Source organism: Talpa occidentalis, unplaced genomic scaffold (assembly GCF_014898055.3).
Source record: "Talpa occidentalis isolate TD23 unplaced genomic scaffold, MPIMG_talOcc4v2.1 talOcc4.14, whole genome shotgun sequence".
Lineage (NCBI taxonomy): Eukaryota > Metazoa > Chordata > Mammalia > Eulipotyphla > Talpidae > Talpa > Talpa occidentalis.
This window is the reverse complement of record NW_023601433.1, coordinates 35,439,312-35,459,524: the sequence shown is the minus strand read 5'-3', so window position 1 is coordinate 35,459,524 and position 20,213 is coordinate 35,439,312. Positions and strand designations below refer to the sequence as shown.

General features: G+C 33.4%; 1 protein-coding gene across 12 annotated transcripts in view; it reads left to right on the top strand.

Moving 5' to 3' along the window:
- The window catches only part of CEP170 (centrosomal protein 170), a 136,739-nt gene that overhangs the window by 48,726 nt on the left and 67,800 nt on the right, over positions 1-20,213 (top strand). For 11 of the 12 annotated variants that reach the window (XM_054694935.1, XM_054694933.1, XM_054694931.1 and 8 more), the window contains exons 5-8: positions 8,885-8,940; positions 9,038-9,200; positions 9,942-10,076; positions 17,741-18,214. In XM_054694935.1, coding sequence (XP_054550910.1) covers positions 8,885-8,940; positions 9,038-9,200; positions 9,942-10,076; positions 17,741-18,214 — 828 coding nt within the window. The remainder of the gene's footprint in view (positions 1-8,884; positions 8,941-9,037; positions 9,201-9,941; positions 10,077-17,740; positions 18,215-20,213) is intronic. The other variant, XM_054694936.1, reaches the window with a different exon arrangement.

The window sequence follows — 20,213 nt, the reverse complement described above, 5'->3', positions numbered from 1 at the left end:
CAGCTGGGATTGAATCAGCACTGCAGAGGCTTCGAACAGCTTCACAGTGAGGTGCCCAATAGCCTGCACCACGAGGGAGGTCGGAGACCTTTCTTTTTTAATATTAGAGCTTAGTGCTATCAAATTTCCCCTCAGTACTACTTTTTTTTTTTTTTTTAAAGATTTATTTATTTATTTATTTATTTATTTATACAAGCATGGGAGGGTGAGAGTATTCACCAGAGCCAGAGCGGGGAGCAGAACAGGTAGAAAGACCAAAGTACACTGCAGGAGAGGTCTGCGTGCCATGTGGGACCCTCGCCGGTGGCCAGGGATCGAACTGGCGCTGCAGAGGCTGCGGGCAGCTTTGCAGCCCAGCGCTCAACCGCTGCGCCACCGGGGAGGCCCAGTACTACCCTAATATCCAAATTACTTTGTGATTTTTCTTTGAGTCACAGGTTATTTGTTTATTATTTAGTTTCTGAAATATTTAGACGTTTTTCTCCAGAGATTTTCTGTTACTAATTTCTAATTTAATTTCACTGTTGTCAGAGGACATATATTGTATGTCTAAAATCCTTTTAAATTTATTGATAACTTTCTATGGCCCAGAATGTATCTGGTGTTTCTTAGTAAATATTCTATGTATACTTGAGGTGAATATGCTTTCTTCTGTTTTTGGGGTTGAATGTTCTGTTAATGTCAGTTAGGCCAAGTTGGTTTATAGTGTGGTTTGCATCTTTTGTATTTTGTTGATTCGTAGTCTACTTGTTCTATCAATTATTGAAAAGGTATTGAAATGTCAGACTATAGTTGGGTATTTGTTTCTTCTTGTAGACATTTTTACTCAATTTAATTTAAAACTCTTATTAAGTATATAAACATACAGCATTATTGTGTCCTATTGCTCCATTTATCATCGTTGAATAACCTGCTTTATATCCATGATACTATTCTTTGCTCTAAATTCTGATGTCTTGATATTGATCTTTTTTTTTTTTTTTTTTTTTTTTTTTTTTGTGGGACCCTCGCTGGCGGCCAGGGAATGAACCGGAGCTGCAGAGGCTGTGGGCAGCCTCACAGCCCAGCGCTCAACTGCTGTGCCACCAGGGGAGGCCCGATATTTTTTTTTAACTAGGGTTAACTTGATGTATCTTTTATATCCTTTAACTTAAACTTATTTGTGTCTGTATATTTAAAGTAGGCCATATATACTTAGTCTTACTTTTTATTCAGTCTTATTCTGCCTTTATTTGACTATTTAGATCATTTACATTTAATGCAATTATAAATGTGGTTAAGTTTATATCCATCATCTTGATAGTAGAGTTCTATTTGCCTCCTCACTTTATGGTCCCTATTTCTCTTAATTTCTTTTGGATTATTTGAACACATTTTATAATTCTATCTTTGTTGACTTAAATTTAACTTTTTTTAAACGGTTACCGTAAGATTTATAATTGAATCTTTAATTTCAAGTTATATCTTCAAAAGACATTATACCATTTCCCATATAGTATAAAAACCTTATAATATATAGTAAACTTTCATTTCTTCTTTCTGACCTTCAAATATTTTATTTTTAGGTATGTTACAAACACCATACTACATTATTATTAGTACAAAGTCAATTTTTTCTTAAAAGATTTATTTATTTATTTATACAAGCACTGGGTACAGTCAGAAGCATGGGAGGGTGAGAGAATTTACCAGAGCCATAGTGGGGAACAGAACAGGCAGATGGACCGAAATACACTGCTGAGGGGAGCATCAGGCAGCAGGAGAGGGCTGCGCACCATGTGGGACCCTTGCTGGCAGCCGGGGATCGAACCAGCGCTGCAGAGGCTTCTGGCAGCTTTGCAGCCCAGTGCTCAACCGCTGAGCCACCAGGGGAGGCCTGGAAGTCAATTTTTTTTTAAGTGGTTTATCCAATTTTATTTAACTTTTTTAAAGACATCAAATTATAAAATTATGCACACATGCAAATGCACACATATAATTTTCTCATTGATTTTCTCTGTAGCCTTGGAGATGCAGGGTCAATTATTTTTTAAAGAGATTTAAGTAATAATAAAAGATTCTTAAGCTTTTATGCCTCTTTTACTCATAACTTACTGATGTAACTATGATTTATACTTTTCATTCCTTTTATAGATCCCTATTTTCCTCTATTATATATTTTTTTCTGCCTAAACAGCTTCCTCTAACATTTCTTATAGTATGGCTTTGTTAGTGATGAATACTTTCAGAGTTTATATCTGTAGAAAAATATTTCATCTAAATTACTTAAAGTTATTGTTGTTGGGTATAGAATTTTAGGTGACATTTCTGTTCTTTCAGTAAAGATTTTGCTCCACTGTATTCTTGGGTTTTTTTGTTTTTTTTTTAAAGAATTATTCCTTTATTGTAAGATTTCTATTTTTTTGTATGTGTAGAATAACTGGGATGTAGGCCAGAGGTGTGGGGGTTAAGAGGATTCCCCAGGACAGAGTGGGGAGCAGAATAGGTGGATTGACTGAAATTTACTGCTAAGGGGAGCAGTGGGCAAGACAGGTTAGGTCTGCTGTACCACGTGGGTTAGCTCCCTGGACAGGGATGGAACTAAAGCCTTAGTGGTGATAATGCTGAGACTTAACCCTTACACCACTACGGAGACCCCTCCACTGTATTTTTGTGTTGTCTCCCTTTGCTTTTGGTTTTAAACAGTTCACCTATGATATGCCGTATTTTAGTTTTGTTCATATTTCTTGTGCTTGAGTTTGGTGAGGTTCTGGAATCTGTATTTAGAGTTTTAATCAAATTTAGAAAAAATAATATTTATTTCTGCAAATATGTTTTTCTATCCTCCATACTTTTCCTTCAGGGACTTCAATTAAATGTAAATTAACTGAAGTCATCTCTCAGTTTTCTGATACGCTAATTTTTAAAACAAATTATCTCTTCTCTTTTTGAATTTTGACTGTTCTGCTAGAATTTTAAGTGTACTAATCTTTGGCAATATCTAATCTGTTGTTAACCCATCTAGTATAGTTTTCATATGCAAAAGCTCAGCTTGGATTTTGATTTTTTTATACCTTCCAGGTTTCTACTTTGTGAACAAATGGAATCTGGTTATAAGAATTGGTTTAATGTCTTTGTTGACATTTAATGTCTGCGTTCATTCTGGGTCAGTTTCAATTATTGATTTTGTATACATGGTGATTTCATTGTATGATATACATTATGAAATTTGCCTTGATTTTATTTTTAATTTTTTTTAAAGATTTATTTATACAAGCACTGGGTATGGTCAGAAGCGCGGGAGGGTGAGAGAATTCACCAGAGCCAGAGCGGGAAACAGAACAGGCAGACCGACGAAGTACACACGCCATGTGGGACCCTTGCCTGGTGGCCGGGGATCAAACCGGCACTGCAGAGGCTGCGAGCAGCTTCACAACCCAGCACTTGACCACTGTGCCACTGGGGAGGCCCTATTTTTAATTATTTTAAGAATTCCTTTGAGCTTTGTTCTATAACATAGGTTACTTGAAAAGTTTTTTTTTAATCTCTGTGGGTTTTCTTTCATGATTTGTTAGGCTTCTTAGATTAGCTTAAATTAGCTGCCTCTCCATACAGAGGCAAGGCTTTTCTGTGTACTCTACTATGAGTCAGCAAACCCAATGACAAGTTTGTCTCAATGTATATTTTTAAATAAAGTTTTGTTGGCACAGTGTCAAACCCAATCATTTACATATTGTTGTAGCTGCTTTTCTGCTACCACAATAAAATTGAATTGTTGCAACAGAAATCATATCAACTGGAAAACTTCTAAAATATTTACTATGTGGTTCTTTATAGGAAAAAATTTGCTGATCTCTGCTTTATCCAAATGACTCATGATTCATGAGTTTTTCCATCTTTGCTGTTAGAAATAAATATTATTACTAGCCCAGTGTGAGCCCTGGAAACTATTACCTTTAATACTGTCAGATGGTTCTCACCCTAGCCCTAGGTAGTAATTTTCTCACCTGCATGTGCAGTCAGTACTCAGCTAAATACTGATCTTACTGAGTAGGATTCTCTTATAATCTCTGGAATTCTCTTTCTCTGCAGGTGTCTTCAGTAGTCAACCTTAGAGAGCCTGCCAGGTCTACCTGGGTTACATCTCTTTGTAGAGTGACTGGTAGTGGAATGAATTGAAACAGTCATTGTACTCACCTTGATTTATTTCTCTTCTTTCAGGAATCACTGTCATTTGTTGCCTGATTTTGATAGTTGTGAAGTGCATTGTTTACTTATTTTGTACATTTTTGGATTGTTCAATTGGGATAGTAAATGTGGTGCTTTTACTCTGTCATACTGGAAACAGATGTCTAAAAATTTCATTTTGGATGTTTGGAATATACACGTTGAAGCTGGGGTAGAGTTATAGACTAGAAACAAAAACTTGGAATTTTTCATTGTATAAATAATATTTAAAACCTTGCAATAACTAAGAGAGTACATATAGATTTGTGAGGTCCAAGAACTTAAACTTGCTACATTTCAATATAAAAGATAGGTGAGATGAAAAACCAGTAAACGGAACCATTAATCAGCTAGAAATATCAGTATGGTATGATTTTCATGTGTATTAAAAAATGATTTAAACATTACTTAAATATCTTTAATCTTAAATTCTCCCTCTTACTGTTCTCCTTTATATGAGACATTATAAATACTCAACCTTTTATTTTTTTATTTTTCATTTATTTTATTTTTTATTTTATTTTTATTTATTTATGTTTTATTTTTTAAAGATTTATTTATTTATGCATATAAGAACTGGGGTACAGGCCAGAGGTGTGTGTGGGGGGGTGAAAGGATTCACCAGAGACAGAGTGGGGAACAGAACAGACAGATTTAAATACACTGCTGAGGGGAGCAGCGGGCAAGTCAGGAGAGGTGTGCTGCTCCATGTGGGTTGCTCCCTGACCGTGGATCGAACTCATGCTGCAGTGGCTGTGGATAGCTTCATAGATTGCATCTTAACCCCTTGCGCAACCAGGGAGGCCCACAACCTTAATTTTTAAAAATGGGATTTGTATCTTTTCTCAAAGAAGTTGTCTTGGGCCTCCCCGGTGGCACAGCGGTTGAGCGCTGGGTTGCGAAGCTGCCCGCAGCCTCTGCAGCGCCGGTTCGATCCCCGGCTGCTCCCCGGCCACTGGAGGAGGGTCCCACATGGCGCGCAGATCTCTCCTGCCGCCCGCTGCTCCCCTCAGCAGTGTACTTCGGTCCTTCTGCCTGCTCTGCTCCCCACTCTGGCTCTGGTGAAGTCTCTCACCCTCCACACTTCTTACTGTACCCAGTGCTTGTATAAATAAATAAAAATAAATCTTAAAAAAAAAATATTAACAGAATTATTAAAAAAAAGAAGTTGTCTGCTTCTGCCAAATTGGCCCACAAAATAATTGGGTTAATCACATAGAAACAAGCTAAACATTATTGTCATAGCTTGAAAGGTCATTATCTATGCGTGGAACACTACATATACTACAGTTTACTTGGCAGCACAAATAATGAGTGCTAAAAGATCAAGCCAGGAAGAAGGGATAAACATAGTTAAAAATTAAGGACTCTCCATTCCATGGTTTTTTCCTAATGTATTTGATATCCACAGCAAATATAACACACATTTTTCCAAATTTCAAAGATAGAGCATATCTCTCAAATCCTGAAAGAACTGAATTAAAAAATTAAAAGAAGCTGTTAAAGAATAAAATGATGTAAGAAAAGTTAAAATTGTTGCTTAAAACTTACGTTCTTCTATAGTACAGTGACAAGCTGGATAAAGTACTTTCCAAATTGGATAAGGTAGTCCTCTATTACTGTTTGTCATTGTTATTTTAAAATGACTTATTGTCCTGAGGGTATAGTCAAAATTAAGCTAATAGATACAAATTTTGTTTTTTGGCATTAACATTTTTATTTTTATTATTTCTTTAAAGATTTATTTATTTATTTATACAAGAACTGGGGTACAGGCCAGATTTGCAGGAGGGTGAGAGGATTCACCAGAGCCAGAGTGGGGAACAGAACAGGCAGACTGACAAAGTACACTGCTGAGGGGAGCAGCGGGTGAGACAGGAGAGGTCTGCAGTGCCATGTGGGACCCTCGCAAGCCAGCCGGGATAGAACTGGTGCTGCAGAGGCTGTGGACATCTTCACAGCACTGTGCTCAACAGCCTGCGCCAGCAGGGGAGGCCCAGCATTAACATTTTTAAATCTTTGGCATTTCTTAGGATCTGCCTTGTTACTATAGTTGGAATCTGATTTAATACACTTGTATATATCATTATCAAACAATGAAATAAAGGGAATTTCCAGTATTCCTAGTGAGAAGAGCCAAACAAAGGTAAGGAGAACTTTAGAATAGCCTCATAAATATGTATATATTTGCATATGTATGTACATGCACATATGTGTAAAATTGCACATACAAAATATAATTAGAAAATTAGTTTTCCCCATTTTTTCATTGCATAAAATAATTTTATTCAAGTATTCTCATTTATGTGGCCATAGTTACTTTTAGTAATATACTTTTTCAGAGACTGTTGTATTAATATATATCTAAATTGTGACACAGAAAATCTCCTTCCAAGCAATTAAAACTCATTATATAATATTTGGAAAATATTTTTCAATTTCTTACCTTTGTTTTACTAAGTGTTTAGTATCTCCCCAGTGAAACAACCTAATGACAATTTTTTAGATGATTTTTGAAAGATGTGTTCACAATGATATTTTACACTTGATATTTTAAGGCCATACTCCAAGAGTAAAACATTTAGAGTTTGCTCTCTTGTTCTCCTTAAGTAGAATGTCATAGAGTGCATTGCTAATATGCAGGCAAGTTTAGTTTCAATGATCCTGCTTTTATATACACATTCCATAAATAAGTTGAGCATAGGGATGAGTAAGAATAGCACTCAGTTTCTTATGTAAGAAAATGAAATAACAAATAATACAATATTTAAAATTTTTGCATGTTTTTCAGAAATGACATTATTATTATTAATAATACTAATTGTATATTTTTAACTTATTGACATCATGAGTAATTGTACCTCAATTTGTCATTTTTTTTAATCAGCAAGTTAAAAGCAGTTACCTAGGTTTGCACCACTATGACAATGGTAGCTTTGGTAGTAAAAGCTAGTATTAGGACAGTCTGAAAAATCTCATGGTCATATGAGTACTCAGGTAAATTCATGATCTAATCAATAGGCTTTTTGAATTCTTGAGTCCCGTACATAGGAGACTTCTTGGAAGGTAAAGTGCTTGATCTTAAGGAATGTAGTCTCTCAAGTGTTCCTTGAGTTTAGAGGAATCTAAGTCACAAGGATAGTACACACTATCCTTGGGGAATAATCTGAATACTCCAGGAATAAACTTGAAATAATAGATAATCCTCACCGCAAGCTAAAAATCATTTGTATTTCTTATGGAAAAAATAGAAATGGCTCTTAATTTTTTAAGATGCAGTATTTTCCTTGGAAAATGTGGGGATATTATGCATTCTAGCTGTTAATGAGTTTCTTGGGGGTAAAACAGTGACTCGACCTTTTTTTTTTATTAAATATACTTAGTTATGAAATATTTAATAGTATTTCCATATATGCCAGCAAACATCTATGAACAAATATGTGTGACTATATATATATATATATATATATATATATATATATATATATACACACACATACACACACACTAATGAAAAAGGGATTTTTTTAATATTTCAAAGCTATGGGAAGTAATGTAAGATAAGGAAGCCTAGACTGGGATTCAGTTGATTGGGTTGTTGTCTTGGGTTCTGCCCCTGTAATCTTCAAGTTTCTATTCTATGGAACTTAGTTTAACAAAACGTTAATGAAATTAAACTGGGTTATGAAATTGAACAGGTTAAATTAAACTGGGTATTTCCCAAAACTTCTTATAAATCTAAAATAATTCTTTTTATTTTAACGAGCAGACATATACATTGCTCATTAACAAGTTCACTTTTCTTTATCCAAGTAGTTGTGGTAATTACAGCTTTCTACCTTCGGAGTAATGGGTGTTTCGTAATAGTAAAGAAGATTAGAATTTAGTACAGGGCTGCAAAAGTTCTTTAATTCCAGGGCTTAGTAATGGTGGGAAATGTGACCTCTGCTGTTTAGTGAAAGATCTTTTTCATATACAGAGGCATTGTTCTTTCAGGCACATAATGAAAGCATTCATTATATCTAGCACTTGGTTCAATTCTTTATAGAATCAGTTGTTTGATAATGCGATATGACCCTGATTGCAATTCCAAGCAGAAAGGGATAGTTGTGGTTGATGTAATGACCCCGATTATAGCATTTCTTTTGTACTTTCAAAACAATTTCATTTTTGCCAATGCTTATGATGTCTTACTATTTGAATATCTTCACGATTTACTACTGAGTAGCCAAGAGATACTTCCATTTACAATTTTGTGACAGTTATCTGTATGTTTGGATTCAGGTGTTTTTACTTTGTAGTAAAAACTAAAAATATCCTTTGTATTGTGATTAATTACCCAGTTTTTTGCTTCTTGAAAACCATTATTACTGATGGTTAAAATTATAGCTAGATTTTAATGTTTAAAATGTATTTAAATATTTTTAAATATATTTAAAAACAACAATTTTACATTTAGAAGCATATTTTAACAACTGTTAAAATATGTGACATTTTGTATGTAGTCATGTTTAATGACATTTTGTATGTAGTCATGTTTAATATGTTTAAATATTTAAATATTTATACTACCTGCGCAGTGACTACCTCTTAAAAATGTGACAGTTTCTAAATTATCTCTGATCATTTTGAGTTTCAGAATTTTGAAATTATATTTTTCCTTAGCTCTGTTTACATACAAATCTTTTTACTGTAGTTCGAGGAGAAATGAGAGTCCCTGAAGAAGCTCTAAAGGTAAAAGGGTTTTAGTTATTTCTTTGATAAACCTGTGATGTACTGAGGTTGATTGTACTTATGGGTGTTTAACTTCCATTTTTAAAATGTTTTATAGCATGAGAAGTTTACCATCCAACTGCAGCTGTCCCAAAAATCTTCAGAATCAGAACTAGCAAAATCTGCATGTGCCAAAAGCATAGATTCAAAGATAGTCGATACGACAACAGAAGTGCCGCACAAAGCTACTGAATCGCTGAAATCTGAGGAAAAAAGTATGGGTGAGTTAATCTATTTGAAAATAGTATCTATATGTCTGATTGTGAAAAAATTGAAAACTCTTGTCTCTGTCCTTATTAAAAATAATATATAATAATGACAATTTCAGAGTAGGTTGTAATGTAGCCAAAAAGCATTATAAAACACACAATTATATGTGGCATTTGTATGTAGTCATGTTTAATATGTTTAAATATTTAAGAAAGGTAAATGTAGTTTACCTTACAATATTTTCATTATTTCACCTTTGCTTTTTTCATCTGAATTATAACAAATGAATTAAAAAGAAATATCTAATAATACAACAGCATCATAATTAATATTTATATCTTGTTCTAAGCGCTTGAATATGCTCTACACAAATAACCCTACTCCAACAAAAGCCGTTTTTTAAGTTGATTAACATTTACTTTAATTTTCTCTTTCATATTTAAGATTTAGGAGTCATTTCTATGTACAAAGAACTGATTCCTCTTTAACTAAAAAAGCTGTTGGGATATAGCAGTTTGCTTTACTTAGATACTAACCAATGTAGAATTTCATTTATTTATTTAGTCAAGTCCAACATTTATTTAATCAAGTCCAACATTGAATTTGGCCTTATAACATTGCTATAAATACTTTCTATTAATCCACAATATGCTTTGTTTTTCATTTAATGAATCACCAGGTAATTCTAGTAGTCTGCAAAAGTGTATTATTTGTGTTTCAGATGCTTTAGACAGATTTTTCCCTCTTTCCAGATGTTTCTGCAGTGCCTCGTGGTACACCTTTATATGGGCAGCCATCATGGTGGGGGGATGATGAAGTTGATGACCAACGAGCTTTCAAGTCAAATGGGAAATATGAAGGAAAAAATCATGAAACTGGAACATCAGGTAAAAAGTCTCAGACAATGACATTAAGTAGATATTAAGGGAAGAATTTATGCCTAAACAAAATTCTGTCTACCCTGAGGAGATATTTCTACTACTCTTTAATTTGATAAAAACGAATAGTTGATGAATATTTCAATGACATGGTCACTTTAATTGAAACTTATTTATGAGTATTCTCACAGAAATTATTAATCCCAATTATTGTAAATCACAGTTATATAAAATGTTTTTTTCCCGCTTATGAGATTATTTAAAACTTGGAAATTAGATTAACAGTAGAATTGGGCATTTTAACTATTTAGAAATATCATTGAAATATATTAATTAGGTAGAAGTTAATTTTTTCATTAATTGACAATATTATTTTTAAATAAACAGTTTCTATTGTGTTTAGAAACGTGATAGAAAGTTTTAATTTCTTTAAGTCCTCAATTTGGATATGGTAACAACAAGATTAGCTGAATTCAGCAGCCAGAATGAAGAAGCAGTTCCAAGTCACTTTCTGCAATTAATAATCAAGGAACATATTCTTTTGTTGGAGCCTTTTAATAATAAATCAAACCATAAAAAAAATAAAAATTTCCAGGAAATAAATGGAGATATTATTTGTCACATAAAGACTTGGCAAAGACATCAACATTGATGGATGAAGCAGCCTCTTTCCATGAAATGGCAAATAAAGGAGCCAGAAGTGAAGGATAAAATGCAGAAACCAGGGAACAGTGTGGAACTCTAAGTCTGGCTTTGAGTCAGGGTAGATTCCATCAGAAATCTTCTCAGTTTTCTACCTGTGATTCTAGTTCTCCAAGATAAGACAGTTTTCTTAGTGGGAGAATAAGAGCACTGGTTCTTTAAATATAACTCTAACTTTATCAGGAGACAAGTTAAAGGAAGCTGGCCTTACCAACATGATCTTTCAGTGCCCCGAAGTGAAGAGTGTCAACTGTACAAATAAATTCTCATCAAGACTTCTTTATTTCTGTTACCAAGTAATTTTCTTCATGCCCAAGCTCAAGAGTTTAGTGTTATTATACCTTCAAATGTAAATAACTAGAGTGTTACCTGACTTTAGAAGGAAACTTAAGCAGGAAGTCTTAAATAACCTCATCAGAGTTGGTTAACACAGAATCTCTACATTATCATCAGCCTCCTAGTTTCTTTTCCTTTTGTTAGCCCTTTTAGTCACAGTAGTGGCTGTGTAAGGGGGGAGTTTCCCCTCATTCTTATTGGCTGCCTGCCAGCAAAATTGAGGGATGCATATTACAGAAAATAGTAAAGGTTACTTCTAGAAGATTCCTTAGAAATTAGAAGCAAAACTTTACCAAATGCTCTCAACGCATCTCATCTCATTGGCTTCTCACAAGTTCTTCAGGATAGGTCACTTGCTAATTTCTGTACCAATCCTTTGCAAGGTAATGGTATTATCCTTAAATGAATCTTGTCCACTCTGAAATAGTGTAAGGGTGGTTAGTTTTCCCCTATGGCACAGGTGTCAGAGAAGAGTAGATACTTGGAATGTTGGAGTTGTTTTTGGAGGGAGAAACAGAAAATGGGCATTGGAAGAGTTAATAATGTTTACTCTTTAAAATCTTTGTGTATTCCTTTCTTTACCTCATCTATCTACTATATTACCTGCTGCTTTTGCCCTTTTTTCCTCTTGTTGAGTCACAATTGAACTTCGTACTTCCAGTTTCAACCTCCCTACGGTTCATGTTGCAAAATAAATCGGTCTTTATTTCCTTTTTTGCAAGAAATTATAGTGACTGCCTGTTGTCTGCCAGCTAGATTTTAAGTCTTTCATGTCAAAGTTCTTGCTAATTTTGTCTACTTTCTTTAGGAAGCCTTATGTTCTACTACCAGTTGTTTTTAGACTGTTTCCCATACATCCCCACATAAATTACACTAATTCCTGTGTACACACACACATAGGTAATATGAAATTGTAAATGATCTATCTATATCTAGTGTAACACTATTTGATTTATCATAAGTATGCCTTATCATCTAAAATGTTAAGTTCCTTAATTCAAGGATTACATATTACTGTTGTGCACTAGAACCACCCTAAAGAGTGGGAGAGAAAGGGGGAAAAATGTACTAATTAGGTGGGTAGTTCAAATGAAAACACAACAGAATGTAATGATTGGCCAAATTCTGTGGTGCTTACTCTATGCAGACACTCTTCTCAGTGTCCTGCATATGTTTAATCTTTTCATCATCATAGTAGTAACTTAAAGTTGTTATCACTTTCCCCATTTTGTCAATCAGAAAACAGAGATTCGGTGATGTGAATTCACCAGCCAAGGTCACCCAACTAACAAATAGTGGAGATAGAATTTGAACCCAGGTAGCTTGATTCCAGAGTCCATGCTCTTTACCACATGTAGTTAGCGTTTTAGCAGTGACTACACACACATATAAGCACAGTCAGTCCTAAAGGATATACTTCACAAATTAAAAAGGCTTAAAAACAGATGGCATTAAAAAATTGATCCCTTATATCTTAACATAATAAAACAAATTTCAAACTGTGAAGCATCTAGCAGTAATTTCATTAATGCATATGAAATTAAATTCTTAAATGATTATAGTCTTTTGTTGCTTATCTCATTGACTATAATTTCTACTGAATGACTAAAACTGTCTCATTATCTTGGGATTATTTTTGAGTAAGAAGAAATTAAGTGATTTAAGTCTTCTGTTAAATAGCTTACACTATCCTGTCAGATTAAACAGCTTGATACCCTTATGAGAAGTCTCTTCTGCATTTTTGCAGTAAAGACATTTTAAGATTTATCTCTTGAAGTTTCTCAAGATATAAGATGAGGAAAAAGTATACTGACCTGCAATAATTTATGAAGCCAGAAGAAATTATAGAATCATATTTGAAAAAGTATAGTAAATGTTATTTCATTTGATCATTTTGAAATTAAAGGCATTTATAAAAGAAACTTTTGCTTCTTGGTTACCGATTTATAGAATGTAAAATATTAGTATTAATTATGGAGTGTAAACATTCTAAAAATGATAGATTATCTACTACCTAGTAATTCTATTCTGTTCTTCTCTATGGGTCCACGTTTCCAGAAGCTCCTCTAGATTTACCATATAGCATAAAAAACACTGGAAGCCAGAATTTAAAGTAGAGCATTGAAGTTCTCCTGAAATTGTATGAATATTCTGAATCCTATTAAGAAGAGGAATTTGTCCTTATTTTAGCTACAGGTGTGCTCTTGCTACCTGCTAGCTTGTTTTAAACATTTGTTTAAGTTACAGTGAAAGATTCTTAAGTGTTGCATACATTTGAAAAGTTGTGTGCAACTATTAGGAATTGATTTTGGATTCTTTAACCTTAATTTTTTAAGGTAGTCAAACCAAATTTAGAAACTTAGAAATTGTAACTCCTTTTTTTATAACACACTTTTTTTGTTTATTCTTTGTGTAGAAGAACTAGGGTGATGTAGGCCAGAGGACAGGGATGAGAGGATTCACCTGAGACAAAGTGGGGAGCAGAATAGGCAGATCCACTGAAATACACAGCTAAGGGGAGTAGCAGCAGGCAAGATAGGAGAGGTTTGCTGTGCCATGTGCCATTAGATCCCTGGCCAGAATTGAACTCAGACCATAGGGGTGATAGCATTGAGACTTAACCCATAGGCCACCAGGAAAGCCCTTGTAACTCCTTTATTAGCAAAAGGAATTTCCCAGTCTTTGTAATTTGGAGTACTGGGTTGGATGGATGTTTTAAGCAGAATAAACCTTCATAATTAAATAATTTTCATCTCAAATTAGTTCAGTATTTCACTTAATTTAATACAGAAGGTTGAAAGTATCACTCTGGATTATGTATTGATATATTAAAAATATTCCTGAATGGTCACACAATTAGAAAGTACCTTAACCTAAGCATATTATCACCAATTCTTCTGATTTAGATATATGCAATTAATTCTAGCATAGGCAGTTATTAATTTTAAATATCTAATGATTGAAAGTAATAACATAATTTAATAAAAATGAAATATTAGTGTATTATTTAAATTTAGTAAAAATTGGTTTTGAAGAGAATATTAAACCCATGAATTCTGGAGTATGTTCTATCAGTGTTCTGAAAGAGAAAAGCTATTTTATTTTTCTGTATTAATTTAGAAAACCCTATTAAATAATTTTCTACTAGGCCTTATTCCCAAGTAGACCCACACTTAATCTGTTTCTATCATCTTTAGAAAAATGAATTCCTCTGTATAATGAATTTTACAGATGACTGAATTTTACAACTCATAGTTGTTTTTAGAAGTTTAACCATTTCCTGAATTTCTGTTAGATGAATTGCCTTGAATGCTTTTTAAAGCAGAGAAGTCTGAATATAAATTAAGGTTTTGCATTATGATTCAGAATTATTATTATGAATATCAGTCATTGAACTCTGGTACATTATATTGATGTCCTTGGGAGACTTTGAAGTATGTAAGACTATTTGCTTTATATGCTGAGTGATCTTGGGTGACTGTGTTTTTAAACAATGTGTCTACTCTTCATCGTATTTTGTCTTATCTCTGTTACTTGACTTTTAGTGCAATGTGTCTGACCCTTAATCCTCATTTCTACTCCTCTAAATTTGTAATCTCATAGTAAAAGATTCTTAATGAGGACCTTCTCTGTTAGTAAAGCTCATGAATATTAGATTATAGGCATTGTCATTTCTGATGGGCTTTTTAGAGTTAGGTTTTTGGTTTTGGTTTCCCTAATTTGTAGCTGTGTTGGAGAGTTAGGGGAATAAAAGAGAAATGTTGATTTGTGTGCCTACTTTGTCAAGGCTTTGTTCTGGGTAACTTAAATTTATCTCAATACTTATCTCCCTAAATCTTCACAAGCTTCTGGATATATAGGACTACTTCCCCATTTTACAGTGAGGAAAATAAAGATTAAATATTGATAGAGCCATAATTTATCTGATTTCAAATTTTATCTCGTTTCCTCAAAACCAGGTTGTCTGGTTATAAAATCATCAGATCATAACATGCTGCCTTCCCACACTGTTATGCTATGTGATATTGTAGATAACTGATTTCTAGATAAAATAGGAATTAATTTATATTAAGTCACAGATTTCTAGAAGTAGAAGTAAAGGTAATTTGTGATAGGATGAAGGATAAGCTTCAAAACAGTGGTATGCAGGTAATCTGCAGTTTTAAATAATGTGAAAACATGTTGAAAGTATGTTAACAGTAACTGAATTTTTCTTTCTCATGGGAGAAAAAATGTGTAAATGTTTCTTTGACTCATGAGTGACAATTGGTGATAAAATGCTGTACCCTGGACTAGTTCTTCGTGTTTCTTGCTTCATAATTCAGCCACATTATTTTATTTGGATATCCAAGTGGTGGTAGTTTCCTACACACACTTTTGTAGTTCCACCCTTGTCCCCAGCATTACTCTGTTACCTGAAGGATAAAGAATGTTGTGTGTGTGTGTGTGTGTGTGTGTGTGTGTGTGTGTCTAAGTAGGTAGGTAGGAAGGAAGGTAGGTAGGTAGACAAGACTGATAAGACAGGTTTATAGACCAGTTATACTGTGTGAAATTGGTTGAGTACAGTTCATTGTATCTGATAAATAAATCAATGTTTAACATTTAGTCATGAGTTTCTTAGTATATGGGGAATGGTTAATACATTTTATACTCAGGGAAATTTTACGTGATAGACCTTCAGAGTATACACCCAGAATCCATATGATATTTTATTATAAAGAAAAAATCAAGAGCTCTTTGATGAAGAAATTGAAAATGTGACTTCAGGTTAAGAATCTTATGTAACTGGGCCTCCCCTGGTGGCACAGGTGGTTGAGCGCTGTGCTGTGAAGCTGTTCGCAGCCTCTGCAGTGGCGGTTCGATCCCGGCCGGCCGGCAAGGGTCCCACATGCCGGGGCAGACCTCTCGTTCTACCTGCTGCTCCCTTCAGCAGTATGTTTCATCAGTCTGCCTGTTCTGTTCCCCACTCTGTTTCTGGTGAATCCTCTCACCATCCCACACATCTGGCCTGTGCCCCGGTTCTTGTATAATAAATAAATCTTTAAAAAAAAATTCTTGTATAACCTATTCTTCAGATAGCATTAAAATTATTGCTTTGATAATGTGCAATTTCTAGTATTCTCTAAATGTTTTCAGTTCTAAGAAAAACTTTGGTATTAGATTTTAAAGAGAATAGTTTTTAGATTGAAAATTCTTTTTGTTAGACATTCTCTTTACCTTCTGTGTAGATTTTATTTTACTCTTTTTGGAAGTGGAGCTTGTCTTCTATACATTTAATTATATAGATTTGCTGTCACATCATTATACTCTAATGGCAAACAGTTTAATGGCTGTTTAATACTCAGTACTGCTGAGAAATTTTAGCAGTTGGAAAGTCCCATCAAGATTTGATATTTTAAAAAGTGTTTCAGAAGATGAAATACTTCACTTAATTAGAAAATGATTAGAAACTACCTAGTCTCCCTGTATTGCCTTTTCTTGCTACTTATCAGTGTTTTTTTCTAATAATGTACTTAAAAACGGACGACTTTATTGAGTTTAAGGGAAATATTATTCATTTGAACTTATTCTTTACCATCTTGAGAATTGATGTTTCTTTGCTTCCTGAAAAACTTAGGCAAGTTTAATTTTTGTTTTTATTTCACATTTGCAATTACAATGCATGTTTAAAAGAAAAATGTCAGTTATCACTTTCATTTATATATTTATTGCTTTCATGTACATAGTTTATGCATAAATACCTTATTTTTATTCCTTTACATTTATTTCTGAGGCAGCAGATAGTGAAAGTCTTCCAGGATTGCTTGCTTTTCCTGCCAACTTTTGTTGTTGTTGATCTTAGACTTACTCCATAGAGTTTTGACACTTGTGCATATTCTCTTGTATAGAAATGTACACGAATTTTCTTCTGGAATTATTGGCTGGCTACTGAATTTTCTATTTTTACCTCATTTCTTTCACACTGCTGCTTGGATTGCAATGCTGCAAGCAAACCACACGTTTTATCTTTAATCATTCATTCTTTATAAAATGTATCTCTCTCTTGCAAGAATCATATCAGTATATTATTTTTTTTGCCATTCTTAAAGTATTGTCTCTGAATATGATGGTGAAGAATGGTAAGTGAAATTGTTACTACTAAAACATTGCTTACATACTGACTTTGTGTGTACTTCCTCATTTCAGCATGTGTTCTCCTTTGGAGCTCTATTGTGTTCATAGATATTTCAGATACTTCATCCTCCTGACTTGATAAGGAAATTCATATTTTTTCTTATCACTCTAGTTATGTACAGTAAACATGAATCTTCATTTATATTTGATTTTAGTTCTTTTGCACCTTGGTGATTTCTTATCCAAGTCAGAAAAAATAGGTACCTAGGCATGCGAGGTCCATCCTTTAACTGATTTGCTATCCTTTCCATTGTTATTGCTTGTCTTGCATTTCCTAATAGGTAACTGATTGACATGTTTATAATCAGAATTACTTCTTCTCTATGACATTTCCATTGTTTTTCATCTAGACTGTGATCTGCCTTCTGATTCTCATGGAGTAATACAGATGGCCATTACTATACTCCATCAAGTGCTAAAAGCTCCAAAGTATTTTGAATTTTTTCTTATTTTTTCATTAGGATGCAGCATAGATGCCAAGCAAGCTGAGGAACAGTCTGCAGCTACAAATGAAGAAGTACTTTTTCCTTTCTGTAGGGAACCAAGTTATTTTGAAATCCCTACAAAAGAATTTCAGCAACCATCACAAATAACAGAGAGCACTATTCATGAAATCCCAACAAAAGACACACCAAGTTCACATACAACAGGTGCAGGGCATGCTTCATTTACCATTGAATTTGATGATAGTACCCCAGGGAAGGTAACTATTAGAGACCATGTGACAAAATTTACTTCTGATCAGCGCCACAAGTCAAAGAAGTCTTCTGGAACTCAAGACCTGCCAGGGATTCAAACAGGAATGATGGCACCAGAAAACAAAGTAGCTGACTGGCTAGCACAGAACAACCCTCCTCAAATGGTATGGGAAAGAACAGAAGAGGATTCCAAAAGTATTAAAAGTGATGTTCCAGTTTACTTGAAAAGGTTGAAAGGTAAAGTGAATTGATCATTTCAGAACTTCCTATATATGCTAAAGAAAAAATCATTGTTCAGAGTTACCAAACTTAGATAATTATGCAGTAGAAAAATTCTGCTTTTGCAAAGTTTATATTTGATTTTAAAACTAAAAAGCAGACCATGCTGCCATATCCATCTTATTTAAAGTAGTCTGTCTTCATTTTCTTACCAATACTGGATTGGTTTTGTGAATTGATATTTATGCCATTTAATGTTTATTTTCCCAATGGAAATAAAAAGATTCTTTGAGTTCTCAAGTGAGATTTTCCAGAAGGCAATTTTCATGATTTTGTGGCTTAAGAAAAAGATATATTCAGTTGTCTTCGCTGTGTGACACTTCGAATAAAATATCAGTATCTACATTTTGAAAAATAATTTAAGCCATTTGGTAGTGGGCCAGGAGTTTGACTTTGCTTCTGTTTTCAACTGTTTTTAGCAGTTACTCATGTAACAAAAGTTTTTTGTTTGGAGATACTTACTTGGATTAATTTAATCAAATTAAAACCTTTGAGTGTTAGGACTTTTCTGAAATAATCATAGTTGATTTTCATAAAAATCAATTTGAAGTAAACTAAAAATCACAATTTATGAAATAATTATTAAAATGTTTATTGTTCTTCATATTGCTGATCATTTTTCTACTGGTTTGTTAATTGTACTTATTTTAGAATTTACTGAATACAAATTTATATTACTCTAAATTTTAGTTAGTAAGCTCTTGATAAGGGAATTGAGTGCGTAATAATCTGACCATTCTGTTAACCATACAAGGAGTTTTAATAAGCTGTATAAAATGCTTGTTGAGGTCAGAAACCTCAATATATATTACTATGTATTCCTATGTAGCCCAAACACTTCACCTGGGATTTTAGTATGTGATTATTTAGTAAATCGAATAAACTGTGAATGGCTTCACTGTCAGAAATAAGTCTGACCCTGGCTTAACCCATCCCTATTTCTGATTTTCTTCTAAGCCATTTCAGGATGATGAGATGGTATGATTACCTAATTTTTCACTGGGGCCTATTATTATTGTTTATTTATAATCATAATGTCTACTTTTGACATATCTTTGATTTCTGTTTGGTAATCCTAAATACATATTTGAGACCTACATATGTATTTATAGATTAAAACTCACAAATAAAAACTGCCCATTTGTAAACTGAGTATTTTTAGAATTGGATAAATAGTACTGATATTGTAGTACAATATAATAGGTAATGTAAATCTTCAAAAGTTAGAAGTTATATGGTCTTTTTTAAACCTCATAATAACAAAAAATTAGTTAAAAGATTCTCTTAAAAGCTATAATTAAAAAATGTCTTTATTAAACCCTTTGATCATAACTTTTATAGCTATTATAACTATTTCTATATTAACTGTTAATTTTGAGGTCATAATTTTAAGATAGTCTCTGTTCTTGAACAAGGCCCATTAATAAACCTAAATCCAAATATAGGCATTAATGCACATGTTAAGTCAAAGCTGCCATCATTAAAGATTTTCAAAAATTTAGTTTATCAAGATTATATGTGTAGTTTCTAAATAAATGTAATTTTAGCAAATAACAATTTTATGATAGTAGACTTTTAGTAACTGTTTAGTTCAGTGTAATTATGTAAAGCAAAACAAAAACAAAAATCTTTGCTCCTACAAGAGTAAAGTGCATGTGTTTTGGGACAGTGAAGAAAATAATGTTCACAAAGCCCATACACTTTTACCCTTTAGGAGAGCAGCAGCTTCTTTTATCTATAGCTACTGACTTGGTACAGCTAACATACCCTAAAAATTACCACAAGAAGTTGATCAGATTAGGCATGGCTAATGATAGACAAAACAAGAAAGACTGACTTGGTGGGGAGAGGTTCCTACTGAATTTTATTTGTGTGTAAGTGAAAACAGAAACTGTAGTTCTCATCAGATTTCTTACCTTGTGTAATACTGAGGAATACAAGAAGGAATAATAATTTC